The 27,174-nt window shown below is 33.9% G+C and overlaps 1 protein-coding gene across 1 annotated transcript; it reads left to right on the plus strand.

The window, feature by feature from the left end:
• Positions 1-7,639: 7,639 nt before the first annotated feature.
• Positions 7,640-22,886, plus strand: DAT (Sodium-dependent dopamine transporter). Its single transcript, XM_069042180.1, has 11 exons — positions 7,640-7,769; positions 12,808-13,017; positions 16,306-16,440; positions 17,620-17,774; positions 17,855-17,964; positions 18,025-18,298; positions 18,358-18,461; positions 18,512-18,749; positions 18,799-19,027; positions 19,078-19,346; positions 21,341-22,886. Exons 2-11 carry the CDS (start codon positions 12,849-12,851, stop codon positions 21,473-21,475), a joined length of 1,818 nt encoding a protein of 605 aa, XP_068898281.1. The 5' UTR covers positions 7,640-7,769; positions 12,808-12,848; the 3' UTR covers positions 21,476-22,886.
• The last annotated feature ends 4,288 nt before the right edge of the window (positions 22,887-27,174 follow it).

Consider the following 27,174-nt stretch of genomic DNA (forward strand, 5'->3'; position numbering starts at 1 on the left):
AGAGAAGTGGGGGAGAGTGCCCTCTAATTGGTCGGAATGACGTGTGATATGCTTATGTGGTCCAATGAGGATATTACAACAACTAAGGTTTAATTATTGTTAGAAATAAACGAAATAATGTTGATAGTTTGTTATCAATTATTATTGGCGTGAAAAATTTGCGCCCATGTGTTATTTCTGATGAACATTTTTATGGATTTTGCAAAGCCTCATCAATTTGAAACTAACATTGTTCTCTACTTTGGAAGTCATTAATCAAAACTGCCGTGCCAAATTCTGGCGAGTTTTGATGTCTATTTGGTGGGAAGGGAAAATGGAAAGGTCTAACTGTTCTGTTACACGTTGTTTAACATTAAGTTTAACATTCTTATTCTTAATAAACACTCGGTAGAAAATATAAAATATAATCTTATATACCTAGGTACTCCGTCCAGCGACAGATTGAGAGATTTTAAATTGTAGACTTGTAACCCCACACTATAAAATGCACTAGAATACATTAAATAGAGCATAATTTCATGACAAAAAATGTTTCTGCTTGAAGGTAAATAAATAAATAATTTACGATAAGTAGTACTTACTTTCTCTGCGTAGAATTTAGTGATTTTTATGTCAACCAATCTCTCGCTGGACCGTGCTAGACAAATTATAGTGTCATTTCTTATTCAAAAATTTTTGTAGTATAAAAAAAAGCAGCCCTGATCCCAATCAGCGACCCTCGATTAATTATAAATCACGAGCAGTCCTGATCTCAGTCAACTACTCTCAATTATTTATAAAACGTTCAAAGACTCACCGCTGAGACCAATATGGGTCCATTACTATGACCCAGAGTCAAAATGCCAAAGTATGGAAAGAAGGCACAAAGGCTCACTGCCCCCTCGAAAATTTCGCGTCGCCACCTCAGCCCGCAAGATCATAAGAACAGTTTTTTTGGATTTAGAAAGAGTACTTGTTGTTGATTATTTACCACGTGGGCACACCATAACTGGTGAATATTATTAATTAATACCAAAGGTTCGCCAGGCAATAAAAGAAAAAAGACAAGGAAAATTGAGACGCGGCGTTCTGTTCCATCAAGACAACCTCGCAACGCTTCCGCACACAAAAGTTGTATTTCGATGGTTTTCGCAGGTTTTGAAATTTTCCAACAGCCCTCTTATTCTTCTGATTTAGCCCCTAGTGACTACTTCCTATTCCCAAAATTAAAAGAAGGTCTTCGGGGAATTTATTGGTCTGATGATGAAGAAGTGATGACGGTGAATGAGGGACTTGCGGAACAAGACAAAGATTTTTTTCCAAAGGCATTAATAATCTTGAGGATCGATATGCTAAATGTATAAACCTTTATGGAGACTGTTTAAAAATAAAATAATTTCAAATTTCTCAGTTGTATGCTTTCCATATAATAATTAATTAATAATTTGTGGACCGTCCTCGTATGTTAGCAACCTATTAAAAAAAACGCAAATATTTATAGTCACTTGGTACAGTCACGAGAAATAAATGTTGGTCGTTAATGTCATTTAAAAATTTGATTAGATTGACACAAATTTAAAAAAAATCCCTGCCTGATTATGCCCATGTCAACAAAATGTTAAAAAAAATGACGATTAATGTCATACAGCATGATGATAGGTTATAATATTTACGACCGTTTTACAATGGAGCATTTTCCATTGCGTCAAAGAATGACATTGACAACCAAAATTTATTGCTCGCGACTGTGTACCTGTAATGGATTTTGGTTTTTACATAGGCACTTTACGTGTAGCAGTAAAAATACTAGGATATTGGCTCCTCTAATTATTATTATTATTTTCCAACAAAACCTTAAATACAAAAGTTGCAGAGTAAAAAAAAATGTACCTAAATTCTTATCTAATTATTATTTTCTAACACCTTCGGGTTCTGTTAGACAAGCAAAATTAAATATTAAAAATTTATCGATAAAATAGTAATAGCCATGACTTCCGACAGCAATAAAATTAATTTTTTGACAAACGTAACGAGTTTGCTGATTCCTCAAAGAATGAACTCTTTTAACAAAGAAGAAAAAGTTAATTTCGTATACAGAGTGTCTCAGCTGAGACTTTCGAGCCTAATATCTCGGTTATTTTGTTAGCTGAGACACCCTGTGTATACAGGGTGTTCTCGAAGTTGACGCGTTCCTTGTAACACGAGGTACTACACATTATTCTTAAGAATTTTAGCCTAAATCTTCTTAGTAAAATGTTTGTATTAACGGAGATAATTGATTGTATATTTTTATTGTTTTCTAAAATTTAAGTCCGGTCCTGTCCATTTCTCCGCTGTACTAGATTAATAACTAACCTGGCCCAGAATGGTGTCTTTCCGGAAATCGCTTTGTAATATTCTCTGGACGCTGCAGATGCATTCTGATAACGTGATAACATTGCCCATGCATTTGCAACATATCTGTGAGCTCATTATTTTCCTAATAATAAAGCCATTTCGACTAATTAGATGACAACTCTGACAGTAGTTTTGATTAACGTCCATGCTCATTTGATTTTTTTTTGTCAATTCCAATTTCTAACAAATCAGCGCAAATTTGAGCAGGACCGGTTTAAAAAATTTCAAAAAAACTAACTTATTGTATCTTCATTGCCGTACACAATTTACTAAGGTAATTTTGGCTAAAATTCTTTAGAACAACGCATACTATCACATGTTAAAAGGAACGCCTCAACTTCGAAAACACCCTGTATATATTCGTACGAAGAAAAATACAATTAAAATTCGAAATCACAAAATAATAATAGGAAATTATTATATTATTAAGTTTTTAATTTGTTGCAGCCAATTTAGGGCGTTTTTGGTAATTAAATGAAGTTCGGATAACCTTGCTGGAATTTAGTAAGGGGACATTTTTACTTTTACACGTAAAGTACTATCGCGGCCATCCAAAAGTGAACGATTTTTTTTAATAGTTTGATTTTTACTTTAAATCATAGGCGTCCTAAAATGTCAAAGTTTGACACTAGCGTTAAAAAAATTATTGAAACTATTTTTTTAAAATGCCACATCTCACTCCGATTCAGATAGCTAGGGCTATTGCAAAGCTAGAAGAAAATTGGTCGTTGGCGGCTGTGGCGAGAGAATTACATTGCAGTAAGACTTGTATCTTCAATATAAAGAGGCGTTGGCAAGAAAACAGGCTTGAGAGGCCAATACGAATAGGTGGTGGAAAGTTTTCTTTACTAACGTTTACTTTCATTTTAATAATGTATTAATTACTTCTCAGCCTCATTTTTATTAAAAACTATTTATTACAACTTTTTATTATTAAAAGAGTAACGCCTGCTGCACGAACGCCAATGAATACAGCCTGATTTAATCTAACGAAAAATACGGAAATTTTCGCAAGCTATCGTTCACTTTTGGATGGCCGCGGTTGTACCTATAATTGTGAATCGTGTCAAAAATAAAAAAAATCGAAATGGCCGTGATTAATACGATTCAGTTGGCAGCACGTAAAAATTAAATTCAAATGTCATCAGATGTCATTACAACAGTAACTGTCATTATTAATGATTAACTATTAAAATTTGCTATTACAATATGTTCAACAAAAGTTTCCGGACTTTCAAGGCACTTACCAATAACTTGCCTTGATTATTTTGTTTTTCCATACCTGAAAAACAACGTGTTCAAAAACAGGCCTGGCACAATTCCCGAATTAATGCAAGTAATTACTGATAACTCCAATTTAATTTATGTCCCGACTTTGCGAAGGTCATTTGAAAATTGATCGTTGGATAGATAATTCGCTAGTTTCGATTTATAAACAAATTGCGTGCTCACCGTTGAATAAAGGCCCGGGAGTTTTAAATCTCATTGTTTCATTACACTAGGTGAGGAAATTTTTTTACAACCGACAGGTCACACATAATTCACACCTTCATGAAAATCAAGATTTCAACGTTCTCAAAATCACTAACCTAACTTTTGAGATTGACATCTGATAATTGAAATCTTAACGAATTGCCAACTGAAATTTTTGGTGACAGCCAACTTTAATTTGTCGTGTTGAAACCAGCCGTTAGCACAAAAAAATGTAGAATGTCTTCAAACAAATTGGGAAGTTCTGCATTCAAAAATTCTGCTTAAATGTCTCCCGTTAATCGTGCAGGAAATTCAAAATGTCCTACCTAAAGAGGGAAGTTAGTTGAAATGTAAACTAATTCTATTGAAGACATACCACACGATTCCCTAAAAGACCAGCCCACAAATTTATATAAAGTTGTTGCTATTGAAAATAGAGCATGTGGATTTTCTTCATTTCCACATTTTCGGTAAATTATTATCAACATTTCCACATAATCCGCTGCAGAATACATGATGAAAGAGCACGGTTGACCACGACTGCGGTACTAAAGCGATTTGAAGGGATTCGAATGAAATTTTGACACTGACGTTTCTCAAAAGTTAAATAGCCGGTCAGTTTCTTAAAAACATAATAAAATATGCAACCTAGCAACAATTATGGGAAATAGACCTGGATGGCTAAAACGCTTTGATTGGTCGAATTAAAATGTTCTTTTCTTGAATATTGTTCAAAATAGAAAAATTTGTCTTTGGGATTATTTCTTTGTCCTTTTATGAAGATTTTCATTTTTTCTCTGGGAAGCGAGTTCTGGGACTCCTGTATGTTCTTTAAGAACTACCGAAGGAATTTTTGTCATTCACCGTGCAGATTCATTCGAAGATGTTGATGTAGAATTCGTGCGAAAATCTTTATGGTTTTTGACGGGTTTCTGTACTCGCTTCTTTATAATGCTGGTGCTTCCGTAGGACTTTCTTGGATTTGTCTTCAATTCAGGATAGCCTTGTTAAACAGAATTCTTTAGTCCATTAATTCATATTAGTAAGTGAAGAACAAGAATCGATAAACATTTGTTTAGAGATTCTCGATTATAGAAGCTCTACGCAAGCTTCTCATTTTTTGTGAAGTTGAATCTTCTTTTCTGACATGGAGAAGTTTAAATGATCAATCCTACAATAATTAAACTGGCGATATTTTCACTTTGATGTTTAGAGTCGCATCCCGATAGTTAAGAATTTTGTTTTTTTCTCTCTACGACTACGATAATTTTCGATCACATTGTAGATGTCGATGATTTCAGATATTCTGTGATACTTTTCAATTCTCTCTTACATTCTATTGATGGATTTAGGCTTTAGTAATCATCAGAAAGAGGACAAAAAAGTGGGGGTTGTCATTTAAAAAAAAAATGGTGATGACGTAATAGCTCAAAAATGGATAACGTCATGAAACAACTTAAATTAAGCACTATGAGAAATAAAAATTGACCTGTTTCAGCGTTTTCGACAAATGTGATTAGTTTTGATGGTACTGAATTTATTCCATAAGTATCGGGCCTTCAAATAAATATATATTTAGAGTAGGCGGAGGCGACATTCTAATTCTGTTAACAGTTTAAAGTAATTTTTGTAAGTAACCGATTATTCTCCGGAGTTACATAGGTTACATAGTCAGCTTTTTCCCAATTTCATATTGTCATATTCCGTGGAAGAATGCACTACAAAAATTAAAAATATTTTCTAACCTAATTTTATTTCGTTAAAATGTCAGACGTTTCTTGTGTCATTTTCTGCGCTGGGCAAACAATTCAATTTCCATAGGTTTCTCTAAATATAAATTTATTTGAAGGCCCGTTAGTTTCCACACTGTATTTTGAGTACAAATTTGTGCTGTCTCGTAGTCACGACCATTCCTAACTTATGAAAAATATAACAGAAAAAGTAAACGTTTTTATTAATGTGTCCATCTAGTTTCTAAACGATCGCAGGTTACGCCATGCGTAACCACGCGAAAGTTATATATCGGACGAAACCGTCAAAACCAGACTTCCTTCATTCATTTTTGAACCAACTTTTACATGAATGTTACTTGAATTTATCGAACATATTGATTTAGCAATTAATGCGAAACGTCATATGGAACGAACAAACATTAATCCGATCATGAAATTAATTACGTGTTTCTAGCGTTTAATTAGGTGTATTGAATTAATTATTTATTTTCAAAAGTTAAGGAGCATTTAGATTCAAGTTTTAGCATGACCGAAAATTAACATAATCTGCTTAAAAACATGTTGTTTGAAAACCTACGTAATTTTCGAGCAGCACGAAGATGCTTGGAAGGGATTAAAATTAAAGTTTTGCTCCCAAATGTTAATAAATCTTAATATTATGAAGGCAATTGTTGATAGTGATTTTCTGTTTTTTCCTTTATACATATATTTTAAATAGTACTTTACAGCATAGTGCAAACAAATTTTGCATAAAATAGTTATTTTTTGTTCGACACTGTCAGAATTTGAGAATTTTCTCCTATGTGAACGGATTTTGATAAATGTCACAACTTGTCAAAACGAAACGTCAAGCTAATTTTAAAGGTTTCAAGCGATTTGGAGCCTTTAAGGGGCTCGTCGAACAAAAAAACGTCGTATTCAACTCGTTCGTGTGTAAATTGGGCCTTTTTTGGCACTCGTGGACCTTTGAAACGCTCGTTTCACTCGCGTTTTAAAATGGCCCACTCGTGCTAAAAAAGGCCCAATTTACACACAAACTCGTCAAATAAACTACTATTTTAGAATTTGCGTTTTTAATACGTCTATAAACGTCAGTCAGTAGAAGTCGTTTATGGCTTTATAAAAGTACACTGTACTTTAATGAAATTTTTATCAATATTTCAGTGTATTACCCCAAAAAACATCCAATATTAATGTTCAAACTCTACTTTTTAACATCTGTTGCAGATGTAGTTGCATCCGTTACCTTGCATTACCAATTAATACGAAATTCCCTAGAATTTGAATTTTTTTTTTTTATTTAAAAATTAAAACAAGGGTGCAAATTCTAAAAAATAACATAAAAAACTGGTTTTATAAGGGTATTGGCGCACGAGTCCCAGGTGTAGAAAACGACCCGTAGGGGAGTTTTCTATGGACCCTTATAAAACTCGTTCTTTAATATACTAATTATTATTATCCAAGACGATAAAATTGTATTTTATCTTATCTTATATTTTTTCTATAGCATTTGTATTTTATTATTAAAACATTTTTTAAAAATCATCACTAATCGTGTCAGGTTTTAGGGTAATAAAAAAAATACTTTATCTACCCTTGCTGTTAAAATAGCACTTTATCTACCCTTGCGGTTAAAATGCTACTTTACCTTTTGATTTGAATAGATAAAAGCACAGTTTAACACCTGCTATAGAAAAAGTAAATTTTTCTTTCCACTCACAAAAAAAATCCTTCAAGGGGTTTTACCTCAACATTTTTTAGTATCATAAACTTATGATATTTTCATAACTATGTAACATGCAGTACAGTAATGATTTTTTAATTTACACCCTGATGGTGGCGACTCGCTGGACAAAACCCATCATCTCTCTATCGAATGGTCACAAATGTCCAGGTTTCCATTTATTTCTGCATTATTGGGCGTGACAACTCGATAATTTTTTATTAATAAATACGTTGTTAAGTACGAGACGGACCGAAATGAAGAGCTTGATGGACTATCGAGAGTGCCGACGCATGCGGTGTTAATGGAACAAGAGAAAAAGCAGCGATTTCGATGTTGCCTCTCTGGAGTCTGGACTAGAGTTGTCGTCAGCGAAGAGTTCGCATGGGACAAAGCGATTCCAGTTTTGCCCTCATCTACACCTTGTGGCGTTAGCTGGAGATGCTGACATCACTTCTTTACTGGTGAGTCCTCATTCTTTGTAATATTTTTATAGACCGCATCTAACAGAATGGCAAGTAAAGTCTAAAGATATAAATATTAAAATTTAATAGGAATTTTATCTCGTAGCCTCACCGAGAAAATTAAATTTTATGCGGATTTTGTTAATAAATCGATAGTCGCTTACAAAAATGCACATCCAAGATAATTATTTAAAAAATTAAAAAGTATTTCTTTTCTGGAATTATTTTTTCTTTATTCATCAGTTATTTTGTGGCTTTAATTGGGCGCAACGTGTGTGTTAACGTGGGAAGTGGATGTTGTGGAAAAAGCAGTCTATTAAACATAATAACGCAATTTTGAAGAAGTCGCGTGAATGTTGTCGTTATGTTAGAGTTTTTAAGAATCTAAAATTATCGCGTTTCAAATTTAAATAAAACGAGATCTGTTTTGTAAAATTAATTGATCGGTCGTGTTAACACCAATAAAAGTGCACTTCATGTGTGAATCTCCTCACTTCAATAATTATGTTGACATATGTCGGATGCAGAGGTAGATCCTTTGTGGTGTAGAAGCATTCTTGAAAATATAACACCCTGTACCTCGGTAATAAATCGATCAATCTCGGCATTATTCAAACCTTTTCAATTCAAAACCAGGTAGGTATATTAATGTTGCTGTTTATTAACCAGAATGTGATGTCGAATTTGTTGTTGCATTAAAAAAAACCATTTGATTTGTAGATAGATTCGAGTAAGTTATTGCAAAATTAGTTTCGATTTGTTATTTAGCTATTTATTATTTTATTTTAAAAATAAATTCGTAAAAAAAGAAATAAATATCTTTAAATGGTCACAGTACAAAAAAATATATGATTTAGAAATACACCAAAAATACACTAGCGAAAACTTAAGAGATTTGAGTGTTTTATAATTACTATTATTTACAAGCTTTTCCTGTTAGTTGATTTATCTTTACAACATTGCCATTTCAAAACTATCGGCTTATTTTCTATCCGCGTATTTTTTTTTCATTTGTAAATATTAAATTTATACCGGGTGTCCGCGCGAAAATTTGGGATGAATTTATTTCTGGTGTCTTCAATTACAGTTATAAACTTTATGATCTAAGTTAACGCATAGGAGGACATAATCTAGTACAGATACCACGTCATTACTCTTCTCCTAACCGCCCCCAGCCACCCCACTTCAAAATTATAAACGACACCCTATGTTTTTAGTGACTGATCATGAAATAGGACATCTTTTGTAGTACGTCTGTGTAAAAAATGATTCTAATGGAAAGTTTTTGGGATACATATTTAAAAAAAAAATGAATAATTTTATTGATTAGAACCATCTAGTTTGCCTGGTTAGAAAACTGAAAATAAATTTGCATTATACCATACTGTAATCAGGATTTAACAGTACTCAATTCTTGATTGATATGACACCCATAACAGACTAGGCCGTTATTAAAATTTAACAGGTCAAGGCGATTATTTTTTGCTACCGTTGTTACGGTTAAGGCACAGATGACGACTAAATTTAATTTGAAGTAAAGAGAAATGTCAATCTTACAAATAAATCATCGTTAAATGTTAATTATTATAAAATTATGAAAAGTACTGAACGATATTCGGCCGATATGCAAATAATTGACTCGATTGATAGTAAAATCTCGGCTGCGCCTCGATTTTACAAACTTCAATCTTGTCTGCTTTTTGCTAGATATCGGCCTTATGACGTTAATAACTATAACAAAGGACTCAAAGACCAAGCAGAGCAGAAAAATGTTTAATTGTACGATTAACAATAACAAATAACAAAAATTGTCATTACTTTTAATTAAAATAGGCAGAATATAGCCTAAGGGAGTCCGTTTCGGCTCAGGGACGCGAGGGTCGCGGGTTCGATTCCGACCCAGGGCGAAATTAAAAAAAAAAAGGCTATATTCTGTCTCGTGATTCGGAAGTCACGTTAAGCCATTGGTCCCGGTCTATTGAGTTGGTCATCATGCCCCTCATAGATTTGTAAACCACTCCTAGACTGTGTAACAAATTAAAAAAAAAATAAAATAAAATAAATATATAATTGTCACTATTTATTTTTTAAACAAGAGTACAGTCAATACCGAAACTCATTCTGGACATTTTGAAAAATTTGTAACGCCAAAGGCAGAAATTAACGCATTCGAACTTTTCATGCGGACACGCCGTATATCGAATTTATAACATGTTTTTTGAAATATCTTTCACATTAATTTTTTTATGTTTACATTTACATTAAAATTTGTGTTTATTTATTTTAATGTTTTTACGTGAATTATTATCGCTTTCGTACACTAGGCACGAAATGCATTTCTCTGAAGCAGTTTTTTTTGTTTGTTTGAATTTGTCGTATGCTATTTTAAAATTTGTAAATTCCAACTATAGGTCAAATAACATAAAATAGTCCACAATCAGATGTACTTTTGATATTTTGAATATGTAACTATTTTTTGACATTTGAGTTGTACAGTCGCGGAATCAAAATTTCGGGCAGCATTTTTCTGTCACTTCAACAAAATCTCTGTAAACCACATTTTACTATCATCATCACTGACATTCAAAAATTAAACTTTTCTGTGTCGGTTACGCAGTCAGTTTTTGAATTTTGAGTTAATTGCGCTGAGTGTAATTAAATCATCGTTTCCACTTGCTACCTAGCCGCTATTATGCTATAAATCACTATTTATTAATACATATCAATAAATCAAAATGACAAAATATGACAAGACTAAAAAATGAGGTTATATTAACGTAAAGGTTGTTTTAGAGTTTACTGTATGGAAATGACAATACTGCCCGAAATTTTAATTCCGCAACTGTACAAATTTACTTGGATTTTTTTTTTGTCTAGTCTTATAGGAGTACATATTTATCTCCAAAAAAATACGTTGTTGTAAGATCATAGAAATAAATATGCACTTGAAGAATAATTATTGTATTTATTGTTTATTACAATGACAAAGCCGGAAAATAGAAATACATTTCAAGGTTATACTGTATTGTGTGTCATAATATACCACGTACTTTGTTACAGACAACATATGTGTAAGTTTTTTACTAACAGTAAGTGTAATAATAAAAAATTGGACATTTTTATAAATAAAATTAAACTATTGATTTATAGAACAAACATTACTCAGAAATTTTTTTAAAGTTTTTACCATTAGGATTTTTTGAAACAGAATTTTAAGTTAATCCACCTGTAAAGTGCGTTAAATATATCTAGGGACATAAATATTATTATCTACAATATTTGAAATATCAATCTTCTCCAAAAATGAACCACAACTTTCTCAGTTTAAAACATTATTTTTGCAAAATCAATTTATGGAATTTTGAAATATGTAATTTCCAAATTTTGGTGATTTTAGTAAATAAATAATTTTTTATTATACCTGAATCAGAATCCCTGTTTTTGACACTAAAATGCGTGCGAAAAAGGGCCCTTAAAACACTAAAGCTTTAAGGTCGTTTAGGTAACAACAAATTCACCTACATTTTGAACAATGATAAATTGACATTTATACACAATTTATAATAGCAACGAAACAACAACAATTGACCATTTCTATATCAACGATTAATGACACAGATTACTTCGGAAAAGGTATTTCAATTTGATTTTTTTTGTTATAATTTTCAGATTTTAGTGCAGGTATAATAAAAAATAGCGTATGATACCCGTTTATAAGGAAGCCTTTAAAGCACGCGCGACGAGTTTAAGAGCACGACGCGTAGCGGAGTGCTCTTAAACTCGTCGCGCGTGCTTTAAAGGCTTCCTTATAAACTTGTATCATAATATACTATTATTATTCTGTATACCGTGAGTTTTTTATTTTACTGAACATAGGATTCATGGATCTGTAAGTTTGGTTGCCTATTTTAAATGAATTGACTTGTCAATTTTAGAACTGAACATAGCCATTTTACATTGTATGTTCAGCAAAATAAAAAACGCAGTGTAGATTAAGGACAAAATTTCAGTTTTACCTTTTTGACACTTTTGTATTGTTTGTTTTCACGGTCTTAACCTTATGATCACAAAAATATAATTTGTAGAGACAAATTGAATGAGAGATTCAATAAATTAATTAAATATACGCGACCTGGCATCGTATACGCGTACGCGGGAAATCACGACTTCTAATTAAATAAAATTGTCGACATTTTTCACACTTACCTGGGTATCGGTAATGTACACTTCATAATTTTTTGAAAATTTTTCACTTACAAAGCCAAAAAAAAAGTAAATTTCAACCAAAAAGTCAAATTCTGATTTTTATACTGACCTACCCAGTATCACTTCCTATAATTGTTTACAAAAAAAAAACACCAATTAGATTTTGAATTAAACACAATTTTACATTTTAACTTTGAAAATTTATGACCTGCTACTTGTGCTGTCGTAAATTTAAGTGACAATGAAAACTGTCAATTTTATGGCAAAAAGATTTAAAACGGTCCGCTACTAGTGAATGATCCTTTTGCTGGCAAATTATACAATTTTTCCATAAATCACGCTTCTGGTTTGCGTTTAAATAAAAAAGTGAATTACATACAACATCAAAAAGCGTTATTGAGCTGATATTTGAAATTTTGAATGTCTACTTCAGAAAAAAATTAAACTGGTAGAATTTTTTAAATTGAATTTACTATTATGTAATTAAATGTGTATAATAAATAGAGCTGTCGATATTTATTGACCAACAATTTTTTTATCAAAAATTTTACCATAAACCCTGGTAATTTGGGAATTTTTATGTTTAAACGCCATAACTAAAACCACTGTGTAAGTGCCTATAAATTTAACAGGTGCTTTCTAGCTAAAAAAAAAACAAATTTTTAAAATGCATACAAGTTTTTATTAATCTTTGATGTTGTGTGGTTCGCTGAACGAAGCACTTGTTCAAGAAATTATTTTTAAATGAATTAAATTCATAACAATGGAGTGTTTTATTACAACTAAAGATGATTTTTTTTTATTTGTGCAAAATTAAATGTATTCTTTGCAGTGTTTACGGCACAATAAATTGCCTGGAACCTCCCAGCCAGGATGTTATCTAAGGAGGTGGTGCGAAGTTCGGGGCCCGCGGAGGCCCCCGTGACGGACAACCGCGAGACCTGGGGCAAGAAGGTCGACTTCCTGCTTTCGGTCATCGGTTTCGCTGTCGATTTGGCCAACGTTTGGAGATTTCCCTATCTGTGCTACAAAAATGGTGGCGGTAAGTACATCTGCGCACCATCAGGAAATTGTATTATAAAACCTGCGGCACTACAGCATCTGACAGCCGGACATTAACGGAGTTCCAACACTAAACCGTGAAAAATCGTCGTGGCGACCTTATTTATTACTTATCGGACCTTCTCTTGATGGGGGGGAAGAACCCCCATCGATGGAACGTGTGTGTTTCTCGCCCCTCGACTAATTGAAATCGAAATTTTATTTTTAACTGAGATAATTTGAATAAATGCGTGCAGCTTTTTCTCGGCAGAATATCAAAATAATTCGATTAGGAGAGTAAAGCGATTGTGAGGATCAAAGACGTCGAAGCTAGGGGAATTACAGCGCTCTAATCGCTTTAAAGGAGATCAAGATTTATAGATTTCTGTAATGAAATTTTTAAGCAATCAGACAGGGGGACTGACATTTCGACAAAAATACACTACAACACTTTAGAAATATTCTAGTTTTTTATTTTTATCGACGAGCAGCTCCACAAACTTGGGTAAAGTAAAACATTAGCTGCTCGAGGTACTGTGATGGGTAATGATTTTTAAAATATTTTTTGCGTCGGTAAAAGATGGAGTTTTTGAGTGGATACGGTTGACGAGATTGTAGAGAGCGATCCAGACGTGAGGACAGAATATAGTTACGTTGCTAATTAGTCAGAAGCAATGTAATGAAGCGACCGAGAGGCTAAAGTGCCAATCGTGGCCTCTTTCTATGTCAATAATCATGTAATTCAATTTTATGGGCCATTAGCGTCGCCGGCTGTTGTTACAACGATATAGGTGCTGTGTAAGTTGGTAATTCTTATACGCAAATTCTAACAAGTGCATCCCACTTATCAACTTCGTAATTTGGAAGGTTTATTGATATTAATTAATTCCCCTCGTTTCAGCGAGACACAGGTTTTACAAATTAAAACAAACATGGAGACTTCTAGTGTTGGTCTGTCGAGGATTATAAACCGTATGAGATTTTCTGTTTTTTTCAAAAAATGCAAATGCAAATGAACTTCTTCGTAATCAAATGCATGTCAGCGTACTCTTGGAAAGCGTATGTTCCAGCCATTTTAAAAAGATTTAATGACAACTACTGTTTTAATATTTTGACGTTTAACATGATGAGGCACTTGATTCCTAATTTTAAATTAATTTGGCAGAAGTTCTCGCATTGGTCGACTGTTCTCTCCTCTACTTCTTAGGTGAAGACACTTAACACAAAAGTATAAAGCAATTGTGACTTATCTTACCAATAACCATCACCCATTAAGAGGTTACCGTCGAATTACATAACACCCTGTATATTCGAAAAATGTTTGATTCAAGTTCTGATATACCAAGTGATATCGAAAAGGTCGCCGAAAATATCGCCAGTAATTTAAAAGCAAAATATAAAAGCAATTCTGAAAAGTGATTTTTGAAAAATTGGATTTGATTTATTCGGTTGTAGGAGCTTTGGGTTCAACCTACAAATTGCAAATATTTTTGAAAAAAGAAATTTTGAGTTTTATAAGGAAAAATAGTCAAAACAATTATTAATCTGCAAAGAAAATCTACTAATGAATTAATTTGTTGGAAAATATTTGAAATATTTTATTGTTATAAACAGGAATAGAAATACGAGTAAACAGTTCAAAAAAAAAAAATTATATTTGTACAACAGAAAAAGTACTTTCAATTGACTTTAAAAAAATATTCAACAACATACTCGAAAATTTATAATTGCAATTAGGATAGCAAGATATTGTTACAATCTATTTCATACTAAATACTGTAACCAATGAATCAAAAGTATTCCGCTTGGTTTTTAAGATTTTTAATAATTTCTAAGTTAGCAACATCTCCCTCATCTTATATGATTAAGAAATTATTAAAAGAAAAATGTCTCTTTTTCAGCAGTCACAAAAATTATTAGACGTAAAGACACCAACAAACATTTTTCTGATTTTTCCCGAAGAACAATAGAGAACTGATTCGATTGATGTAACAATTACAAATGTAGCTGATATCAATTGAAAAAAACCAAACTTTAGAAACAGAGACAGAGAAAAATATTGTAATAAATTTAAAAACCAAGGTCTCACTCAGCAAAATATTCGTCAGTTGCTTCCAAAGTACCGTGAGATCGAAAAAAAAAATTTAGAGTTGGCTGTGACCAAAAATTTCAGTTGGCAATTCGTTAAAATTTCAATTATCAGATGTCAGTCTTAAAAGTTAGGTTATTGATTTTGAGAACGTTGAAATCTTGATTTTCATAAAGGTGTGCATTATGTGTGACCTGCAGGTTGTAAAAGAATCATGAGAAGCTCCAATCATATTTACGAAGTAGAATAAATGTTCGAAATGTCTGCCTTCAGCTTCCAAACATAATATTACTCTCTTCGCTTGATGTTTTCAAATGACCTTCGCATAGTCGGGACATCAATTAAATTGCAGTTATCAGTAATTACTTGCATTAATTCGGGAATTGTGCCAGGCCTGTTTTTGAACACGTTGTTTTTCAGGTATGGAAAAACAAAATAATCGAGGCAAGTTGTTTGAAAGTCCGGAATGACAGTTACCATTGTAATTAATGACATCTGATGACATTTGAATTAAATTTTTACATGCTGCCAACTGAAGTGTATTAATCACGGCCATCTCGATTTTTTTTATTTTCGATCGCACGGTATTAACCCTTCGTAGAACTGATTCAAATCATTATAAATGTTTCTATTGTGGTTCTGCACAAATATTTGTGACAGTTACAAAAAAACCAAAGAATTTTCTGTCAAAAGACTTCGATTTCGAAATAAAATCAATTGAAAAATTCTTCAACTTTTCCTGTACGTTACTAAATTAAAGGTGTTAAAAAGTTATTCCTTGACTAGCAAAAACTGTGATACGACATCAATTGCCGATTTATGGTTAATAAATTAGTCACAATTGGCCGAATTCTTTTCCTTTCATTAAGTCATTCATTAACTAAAATTTTGATTAGAATGAGTGAGAAAATACGACAAAAGCATCTACCAGAAAAAGAGAAAACATTTAACGAATGTCTCTAAATATTAATTGAAGAAAAAGAATACGGGCCACTTTTTTTCCCAGTGGTGCGAAACATACGTGGATCCATCCATCTTCTTATCAATTTAGATCATTAAAGAGGATTTGCTGGACTTCTTCGGATTCCCAAATGAGTTTACCATTTTTTCTACAGCTCTGTGCATAATATGAATTTTTCTATTACGTCTATTACGTTGTTTCATTTACGTCTACAATCTAGTTTAGATTTTCTTTTTCAGGTGCCTTTCTGGTCCCTTACTGCATCATGTTGATAGTAGGCGGCATCCCACTATTCTACATGGAATTGGCTTTGGGACAGTTCAACAGAAAGGGAGCCATCACCTGTTGGGGTCGCTTATGTCCGCTCTTCAAAGGTAGGTAAGAAGTTCGAGACACGTGTAGCGCACGTATGTACGTTATGCGAAGGACCGTAAAATGCGAACAGATCCCTGCTGTAAAACAGCTAACAACAGGTGATGGAGAGAAAGAAAATAACGTAGAAAATCTAAAGTCAACGAGTCTGGCGAAGTCAATTATCCACTCCCGTGAATCTCCGGAAGCCTCAGACCGGAAACGTGCGAAAGCGGAGCGTATTGTATGTGACTGCCTCTTTGCCATAAAAGACATTCTACTGCTTCCTGCGTTAAAAGGGCGAGTAAGAGAGACGCCGAATCAGCCATTAATATTCAGCGAGATTTTCAACGGCGGTGTAAAGTGGTTGAAGAATGGTCACTCGGCTTTCTCAGATTATGGTCACATTTTCACCGTCAAGGCGCTATGAAATACTTACAGTTTTACGAGTTGTGCTCTCACGCCCTTTCAACTTCAAATAAATTGCCCAAACATTAAAAACGCTCACGCCAGACTATCCAACTTTCATTTTTTTTTTAGTAGGTAGTAATTATTGATAGATTCATATTCTTATCGTTGTTTTAAGTTATTATCAGTGAAGATTGTTGTGGCATAAAATGTGAAATCCTAGAAGACTACAGCTTAGGCTTGGAATAGAGAAAATTTGGAGATGGTCCCTTCGTGAGCAATTACAAAATTAAGTTGTTTTGCTGAGAGTATTTTAGGCTTCTGACAAGGGAGAGAAGGAAGACTTCACAACTGTCGTGTATCGTTGTAAAGGGCCTTCAAATAAATTTATATTTAGAGCAAAGCAACCTATGGAAATTAAATTGTTTGCAACATTTTTCCAGCGTAGAAAATGACACAAGAAACGTCTGACATTTTAACGAAATAAAATTAGGTTAGAAAATATTCTTAATTTTTGTAGTGCATTCTCCCTATTCCCCGTCCATGGAATATGACAATATGAAATTGGGAAAAACCTTACTATGTAACTTGTGTAACTCCGGAGAATAATTGGTTACCTACAAAAATTACTTTACACTGTTAACAGAATTAGAATGTCGCCTACGCCTACTCTAAATATATATTTATTTGAAGGCCCGATAGTTTCTTCTTTGAAAAAACATATTCGACGCCGACAATCGTGACACTTTGAAAGACAACAGTTTCGAATCACTAACCAAATATTCGAATTACAGGAATTGGGTACGCTGTGGTTCTGATAGCTTTTTATGTGGATTTTTATTATAACGTGATAATCGCGTGGGCTCTGCGCTTCTTCTTCGCCTCCTTCACCAGCATGTTACCGTGGACGAGTTGCGACAACCCTTGGAACACCCCCAACTGCCGACCGGTGAGTCCACCCCCAAGCATTAAAAAAACTTTGAATAGCTCTTTCCAAGTCTGACAGGCTAATGCATTAACGTGTTCCAGTTCGACTTCCCTTCCAGAAATTTCACGGAAAATAACAGAACAGATTTGTCCATCCAACCGAAGACGGGTCTTGATTCCAGATTTGCGTCGGCCGCTTCCGAATATTTCAAGTAACTCGTTGCAACTTTGCAAGGGCGTCGAAAGTTAATTGTGTTATCGTCAATTTCCAGCCGGGCGATTCTCGAGTTACATCAAAGCAAAGGACTGCACGATCTGGGGGCCATCAAGTGGGACATGGCGTTGTGTCTTTTGGCAGTTTACGTCATTTGTTACTTTTCCTTGTGGAAGGGGATATCGACGTCGGGAAAGGTTGTCTGGTTCACTGCGCTTTTTCCATACGCTGTTCTGCTTATTCTTTTGGTGCGGGGGATCACTCTGCCAGGCTCCGCCGAAGGAATCAAGTATTACCTGAATCCTAACTTCAAGAAAATCACTTCGGCTGAAGTAATTATATTGTCAGCGCTTTTTTTTTCGTTGATCTTTTGCACCGTATCCCGTTACAGGTTTGGGTGGATGCCGCCACTCAAGTGTTTTTTTCCCTCGGACCCGGATTCGGTGTCCTCCTAGCCTACGCCTCTTACAACAAATACCACAACAACGTCTACAAGTAAATATATTTTCTTGTTGTCCCTTTTAAATCAAACATCGCCGTTTCAGAGATGCCCTCCTTACAAGTTTTATTAACTCGGCGACAAGTTTTATCGCCGGTTTTGTTATATTTTCCGTCTTGGGGTACATGGCGCACGCTGCTGGATGCTCGATTCAAGAAGTGGCGACCGAAGGACCCGGCTTAGTCTTCGTCGTGTACCCAGCAGCTATCGCCACGATGCCCGGCAGCATATTCTGGGCCCTCATCTTCTTTATGATGCTTTTAACACTAGGACTCGACAGTTCTGTAAGTATTTACACTTCTTCACCCAACACACGCTGACATAAACTTTCAGTTTGGAGGCTCCGAGGCTATTATAACCGCACTCAGTGACGAATTTCCCAAAATCGGACGGCACAGAGAGATATTTGTGGCATGTCTTTTCTCCTTGTATTTTTTGGTCGGTCTGGCATCATGCTCTCAAGGTGGATTTTATTTTTTCCACTTGTTGGACAGATATGCTGCGGGATATTCGATGCTTCTTGCCGTATTTTTTGAGGCAATCGCCGTGTCCTGGATTTATGGTTGTGAAAAGCAAAAAAATTTGACGTTTCAATGGAGAGTCTCTTTTTAGGAACGCAACGATTCTGTGACGACATCAAGGACATGATTGGATTCGCTCCGGGTTACTACTGGAGATTTTGTTGGAAATTTGCTGCACCTGTTTTCTTGCTTTTTATTATCGTTTATGGTTTGTTGGGATATGAACCTTTAAGTTACGAAGATTATGTCTATCCAGGCTGGGCGAATGTTCTAGGATGGTTAATTGCCAGTTCGTCGGTGGTTATGATTCCGCTCGTGGCCATCTTTAAAATACTGACAACTCCGGGCTCTTTCCTAAAGGTAATTAAAAAGTGCATGAAAATAAAAAATACTTCACTGTGATATTTAACAATGAACGAAACGTCATCACATGAAAATCGATAATACAACACTAAATTTCATTTATCGATAGATTTTACGTTTTTTGACAGATGCGGAGACATATGACGGCACTCATCTACGCCAATGCTAAACGAGAAAAGTAGATCGGCAAGTAAACATTTATCATATCACTGATTTAATTTTTAATTGTCAGAAGAATCAAAAACAGCTTAAACAGTCGACATGACCTGCGTCTGCTTTCGACATTTGACAGCACTGCATGGTGCCACCAATATTTGAAATTTTATATTGGCATCTTGAGACAAATATTACAAATTTCAATTTTTGAGATTTTGAGTTGTGTTCTTTCGTGCTTTCATGATTTTTCTGCAACTTCATTCCTCGGTTTTCATTTTGTTTTTCAAAGAACAGTTCTTTTCAGAACTCTTTTGATAACTATTTATCAACTACCGTGTGAGCAACAAGTACTGATTGAGTTGGCAATAAATTCTGGTGATTTTTGGTGACTTTTATGTAATGTTCCAATGAGAAAACCATTTTATTAATAAAAGATTACAAAAACCAAGACGTTTAAATTTGAAATGTATACCAGCTGTCAATAAAGTCAATAAAACAAACCGAAATAGGTACAATTCACAGTCTTGAAAATTGTATGTAATTTTTTTTATTGCCAACTGAAACAGTTATTGTTGCTCACCCTGTAGTTGGTAAAATATATTAAAATTTGTTGAAAACAATAGGTACTAAACAACCAGATCTGGACTGTCTTTCTTGCTAGATTTTGTTTCGGCAATACCACATAAGGTCAATGCCCTTACACTAATAAAAAATTTGTTAATGTACTTTACACGGGTCCGCTCCTGCCAGTGGCTGCTGTTCCAGAAAGACTGAAAGAGTTGCGTCGCTTTTCCTTGGCATCATGCGGCGGAAATTTCAAGCAAAATTATCACAAACACAAATGTGGTTAAAATCTAACCTAGAAATTTGGGAATAAACGTACAACTCGCGTCTTGCGCTAATCGCACATGCCAAAGCGAGATGCATAGTGTGGGACGAACTTAATAAAATACGTACAAGAATCTAATAGCTTGCTTTACACTATGTTGAAAAGAGATAACAATATAACAGTTGCTCTGCTTATTAATTGATCCATTGGACTTTAATTAAAAAATGGACTTTTCGTGCCGCCGGCCGGAATTTGGTAAATTACAGATCTCGAAATCGTCCAGAAACACATGCATTGCCGGCCTAGTCCGGCTAAAAGTAGGGATTTTGAGTTGTCATCGGTTTCGGTTGGCATTTGTTATCAGAATTCTATCAAACGTCAATGTTTGTTCTGTGGATGGCTCGTTAAAAATGTTTTTCTATTTATAACAACGTACAAACTACACAGAAGCAATATTTAACTAAAATTAATTAATTAAAATTACGTTTCGAGCCACTTCTTGAATATGGGCTGGTGTATTTATTACAACAAATGTTTCAGGAAAATGTCAAAAACAAAACAAATTAATAAAATTTAATAAATGTCAGGAAACAAGAGCGATGTTGATTTTAAAATTTAAATGTTTAAATGTAAGTGTTGCCAACACAAAAAAAGTCCCTAATACCAATTATTAAAACAAGTGCTTTAACTTCCATTTAACGAAAATCCGCAGAAGTCGGCACGAAAAATTTTGTGTATCACACGTCCAGAAACTGTTTTGCGAGCATTCGTACTTACAATACTCGTCTATCGACTCGTATTTGCAAATCGTACTCATGCTCGCAAAACGTGCAGTTTCTGGCCTTGTGATACAAATAACTATTACTGAACAACTTAAAACAATCAACATGGCGCACTGCGTTATGTTTTGGAACTAGAATTTAAAAACGTAAAATCTATCAGTGAATGAAGTTTCATGATAAATTATTACTTTTCTCGTAGTAATTTTTTTATTGTTGTATTTAAGCGTATGCAAATTTTAACAACTCCGTGGAGGGATACACAGATGAGCACGCAAGTGAACGGAGTTGTGCGATCAGAAAGTAATCAGGTTCGATTGGCATCACCGGAAACTCCCGTTCAGCCACCGTCTGAAGTGTGAGAACCGCGTTTTGGGTGTAAATTCAAAGAATATTATGTATAAATTTATATAGTTTTCCAAAAATTAATTCGCACAGATGACACTCCTCATAAAGAGTAACAAACCTCCATGTTGACAGTTTTCAAAGGGCCTACACGAGCTCTGCTAGCTAACAATTTTTTTCCTGAACGGACACAGCTATCACTTTGTTCAACTGATTGCACGTGGCCAGCTTAATTATTTGTTATAAGGAAACTGTGTCAACGGGAAAAAAATTAGAATTAGTATTGTAAATGTGTATAATTTTCTTCCGACCAAACATGAGAGGTTTGTTGCAAGTTTTATTTTTTTATTGTTGACAACGCATTTTTTTATTTAAAAGGAGAATTTTGAAAACGTCATTTTATGAGGACATGCAACATCGACAAAGATTTATTTTAATATAATTTTAAAAATTCTATGTTTTAAATACATTTGTCAACAATAAAATATCGTAAAAACGTATGTTTAGTGATCTCCCAAAGCTTTAAAGTAAACAGATATTTATCAGTTAGGATATTAGTAAAATATGTTATTTAGATGTGAAATACATTTTTTAAAAGAGAAGTATTTCCTTAGTTGTAACTGTTTCTAAGTGTTTGGAGTGCTCACAGGTTAAGAACTTCTTTGTTTTAGAAACATGTGTAGATTGTAGATAATAATTAGGTAACATTAGGGTTACTACAGAGGAGTAAATCAATATTCGATAAAATTATCTACTAGCAGCCATTACTAGATAATAATGATACTATTATTATTATTGTCTATAAACGGTAGAATTTTGACGAATCTGATTGTGAGAGAAATTAAAAATTAGTAGATGTTAAATTGTTTAGTAATTTAAACAGTATACTTTATTGGATACTGATAACTATTGTTAGATAATACGGTGTATGTATCGATAGAGTGTAAATTTTTGTACCTTGAATAACATAATTGTATTGAAGAAAGACCCAGAGATGATCAAACAGCCATTTGACCATCTCATTAAATTTGTTACTGAATTTAATTAAGGTAAATGTACACTTTAATGAGCTAACAATAAGATAGGTATTATTTAGTAATTTAATTAAGTAGTCGGGTCAAGCGGTTTCACGAAGAAATGAAGCCGTCAAGTGAATTTTCTTAGTATACCGTGGTATTTTCAGTAAGAATAAAAAAAATGTTTAAGTATGCTAAGATAACACTGGTGCGATATGTTTAGATACGCCTAAGAATGTCATTAGTTAATGGTGTAATTAATTAATTAATAATTATGCAACGAATTTTCTTAGACAAGTTCAATTTTTATAACGCTAAAAACTTTGTGTCATTTTAAACCAAAATTGTTTGTAACAGCCATTGCAAACAATGTTGTAGATGTACTGTTCATTTTTATTAATTAAAGTTTTTAATTATTTAGTTATTGGTTTTATTAAAAAAAATAACCAACCTAGAAAATAAATTTCAAATCGTGTTGAATCAAAGACAACAAAAAACAGACGTTGGATTCTTCAGTGGGATAGGTAGGAGGAACGAAACTGTCTTTTATCTAGTTTCGCAGGAACAGTAGAATAGAGAAAAATGCGAATTTCAGAAAATTAGCAATGGAGGAGCCAAAAATCCTTTGAAAAGCCGACATCCTTTCAGTTTCTCGAGTCAGTAAAAATTCGGAATATATTCTATAGTTTTACATCTCTAATCGAATGAAGAAACTAGAAAATAGTTATTTATGCAACAAGTGTAAAAAGTGAATGATTATTGCACGCGACGTGAAAATTGTCCCACGAGTCCCAGGCACTAGTGTAATTAAGAGGTACTTTTTCCACTGAAAACAATGGAATGAACATTCACTTTTTGCACGATCGTAGAAAAACTCTATTATTAGTCATTAGTCGACAAAAGTGACAATTAATTATTGAATCATTGTAGAAACGTCAAAAATCTAAATACTAGCGACATAATATGTTTTCGTTGTTTCTCCAGCTTTCCTCCAGCTTAATGTACACTTGCTTTCAAAACTTTCGCGTACACATTCAAAATCAAGTAGAATAACAACGATTTTGCAAAATTTAAGCAGTGCGAACGGGTAATTTTGAGATTAGGTTAAAGGTGACATTGACAGCAATTAAAAAAATTATGATCGGTCTTCTACTCACGGTACCTTCTTGTTTTCCACCTCATCTTTACATATTACCTGTAGAACAGTGCTTTTATTTAGCCCATTATGAGTAGCAACCCTTCTTATTGTAACGGTCCGAATAGGTTCGATAAATTAAGAATTTTAATTTTAAAATAATTTCAACGAAATATTTTAAATACCGTTCATTTGCGACGGAAATGCTGGTCAGTTGTAAAATTTATTGAAGCGGTGTCGGCTCCACATTCCTCAAGTGAAATCTGCCAACCTTTCTTTGAAAATGCAAGTACACGTCCGGTCCGAACACAACACAAAGATAACAGTTTTATGGGAAAAGAAACATTGCAAAATTTACTCGTTCGACAATTTGGGGAGTCCAGTTGAAATCAGGGGATAATTGAATTAATGAATTTGATGTTAGCAGGTTTCAAATTGAGAGAACAACAAAATTAATGTTCATTAGGTTAATTTACTTTTTTTAGCATTCTCAAATTTGTGGCATATTTGTAATTAAAGGGCGAGAATTGCAAATTAAAAAAAACAGAGCGCTTTATCGTAGAAAATAATTAGAATCGTTTGCACTTTTAGTTAGAAAAGTAACAAAGCAAAGTAGAAAGGGAGTCGGTAGAAAACACAGAGGACCGGGTAACGGTAAAGCCAGGTAGTCGTAGAAATCAGACGTGTGAGTGAGAGAGAGAGAATGAAATTTACGAAGTTGTTATTAATTAGAACGGTTTTGGGGAATCAAACCAATGTAGAACAATTTTTAGAAGTAGCAGAACAACGGAACTTAGTTGCATGAAATGGCACTTGCGTAACAGCGTTTCAAGCCCAATTTAGGTTTCAAAATAAGGTTAATTTGTTTCATTTTAATTATGTTTGTTTCATTTTAATTGTGTTTGTTTTATTTAAATTATGTTGTTGCATTTTAATTATGTTTGTTTCATTTAAATTCTGTTTAATTCTTGATGCTGGTTTTTATTATTGTATAGAGTCAGTAATTTAGTGTTCTTTTTCAGGCTTCTAATTCAAGAACAAATTTGTACATTTGGTCTGGTCCTAACAAAAGTCTAAATTTAAACATTTAAAATAATGGTGGAAAAACGGAAACTGTAATTTCAAAACTTCTAGAGATTTCGAAAAGGCGTCGCGATCGGCGTAAAGTAGAACCCAGCTGATTGGTCACTTTGGTCAAGTAGGGGTTGCGAAAGTGGGGTGCGCCAGAAATGATAAAACCGATTGCGGAACGGGAAAGAAGGGTTTTTTGATTGACTCGGGGTTTGATCTCCAAAGTAGCCGGAGGTACGTTCAGTACTTCCAGCAGCCATTTTGTGACTACGTTCTTTACATTCACAAGGTAAATTATTTCTCTAATTCTTGTACATTATTTGTAGTCGCGATTTAATTAGTCAAACAGCATTTAGTTCTTAATCGTTCTAAAGTAAAGATTATATTATTTTCTTTGAGCTTTGATGACCACGTGACTCTTTAGAATCTTATATTAATTTCTTTACCGCGAAGTATGTGATCTTCTTGCATTTACCGATTGGGGAAACGTGCTCTTGTCAAGGGGAACTAGTATGCAATTATTATAAAACATTTCCATTCATTATTTATGTCTTGGATTCTCGAGTTCGGGAAGCTACCGCCAGTGTCCGTCGCACTCAATAAGCTGTGGTCCGGCGTAAGAGCACAAAATTAGCCGCGTCACCCCCAAGGGGGCCAGCGACCAAACTAGGCCAGCTGACCCGTGAAGAGAGGTACCCTTTGGCCCTGTTAGAACCTTTTTCCCTTTTATTTTCGACCACCGGAGTAGACCGGGGTGATCTATGAGATTCCAGGGCATCACATCGGGTTAAATTTAATTGGGGAAATAATTGTAATCTAAATCGGATCACATAGTTCGCATCTCAAACTCGTATAATGCTGTTCGCGCCATAAACTCATATATTTGCCCAGCTTAGTCATTTATTCATGAGTCAGATCTCAATTCGTGGGCCGAGAGTCAAATTTCATTGGGTCGAATTTCCACCAACTTCTGTTATTAAATTCATTTATTTATTTCTATAATTTGTTGGGACCAAACACCACCACACTCGATTATTTGTTAAATAAAATTTAAGTGAAGTGTGCTCAATCGTTTTAATTCTATTTGGAAAAACCTTCCGAAGGTACGGCCTCTCGTTAAAACCTAATTAAACGAAATGAAAAATAAAACACAACGTAGGATCCATAAATATTTCTTTCTCATTATTTTTGTTTCGTATTTTTCCGCAAAAATAACATCCGAGGGAATGCGACAACCAACAATACACCAAATGAGGGAGAAAAAAAAAATCATCGAGGAAAAGTCGAGGAAGTCGAAAAGTTACATTATGGACCACTTTTCTTCTAATTTGGAAAGCATCAAAACTTAGTCTTGCTCTGTCAGTCGAGTCATTTTGACTTTTTAAAAGTTTAAATGTCAGAGTTGATTAATTACAGCCCTGATTTAAAACAGCGAAAAATAGGTGTACGCGAAAGTTTTGAAAGCAAGTGTACGTAGAAAATTTCTTTGTTTTCAGCATTTTTTTTATGTGAGAGAAAAATACATTCCATATTTCCACATTGAAAGTTATTAAAATTAAATCTTCTTTTGTTTGATGAAATTCTGCAAAATATTATTTTTAGATTTTATGATGAAGCATCAAATACAGTGTGGAATAAAATGATTTACATCTAGTTACCTTTGAAATTTTTGCACATGTAAATTTTCCTGTACCGCTCTACTTTTTTTTTCGAAGTGCCGAACTATTAGTTCTGTCAATAAATGTCATAAATCGAATTGACAATTGTTACAATTTACTAAATTGAATTAACAAACGTTGGTGGCCACTTTCAGCACTAGCTGTGACTTGCTTTTGTTAGCTCCTTTTTAATTTCAATCTCTACTTTGCATTCATATCATCCCTTCGCAATAAATCACATTTGGAATTTGGATATATGTTTTGAGGTTAGGCTTCCTTTTTTTTGTAGAGCGGCATTTCGTATTTTTGCAAGGATAATGCAAAGGTAACTAGATGTAAATCATTTTATTCCACACTGTATTTATATCACTGAATTGGAAATTTTCCTGGCGCCTCCACCATTTCTCCGTTTTATATGTATTTTAAAATTAATATTAGATAAATATAGAAAACTATAGATATCTATGTTAGCAAGACAATTACATAATTCCAGTGTTTTGCGTCGTTTCAGAATCAAGAATTGTTAATTAGAAGCAAGTTGTAAAATCGTAAGATTCTTGTACGCGTCAGGCAGAAAATGAATAACAACAGCTTGGCACAAGAAAAACGATAGGCTGATCAGTCGAGATCTCTGGCCTGCAAGATAGCCAGATCTTACGCCGCTTGATTATTATCTGTTTCCTCATTTAAAAAACACCGTTTCCAAGAAATCTATCCACACTGATTTGAAAATCAGAATTAGCGAAGAATGCGAGCGAGTAACCCCTTACAGCCTTAGACATTGGTGCGTGTTTTTGAGAATATGAAGAGGCGTGTTATAATGTGCGACCACCATT

This window comes from Tenebrio molitor, chromosome 3, assembly GCF_963966145.1.
Source record: "Tenebrio molitor chromosome 3, icTenMoli1.1, whole genome shotgun sequence".
In the NCBI taxonomy this organism is placed as follows: Eukaryota; Metazoa; Arthropoda; class Insecta; order Coleoptera; family Tenebrionidae; genus Tenebrio; species Tenebrio molitor.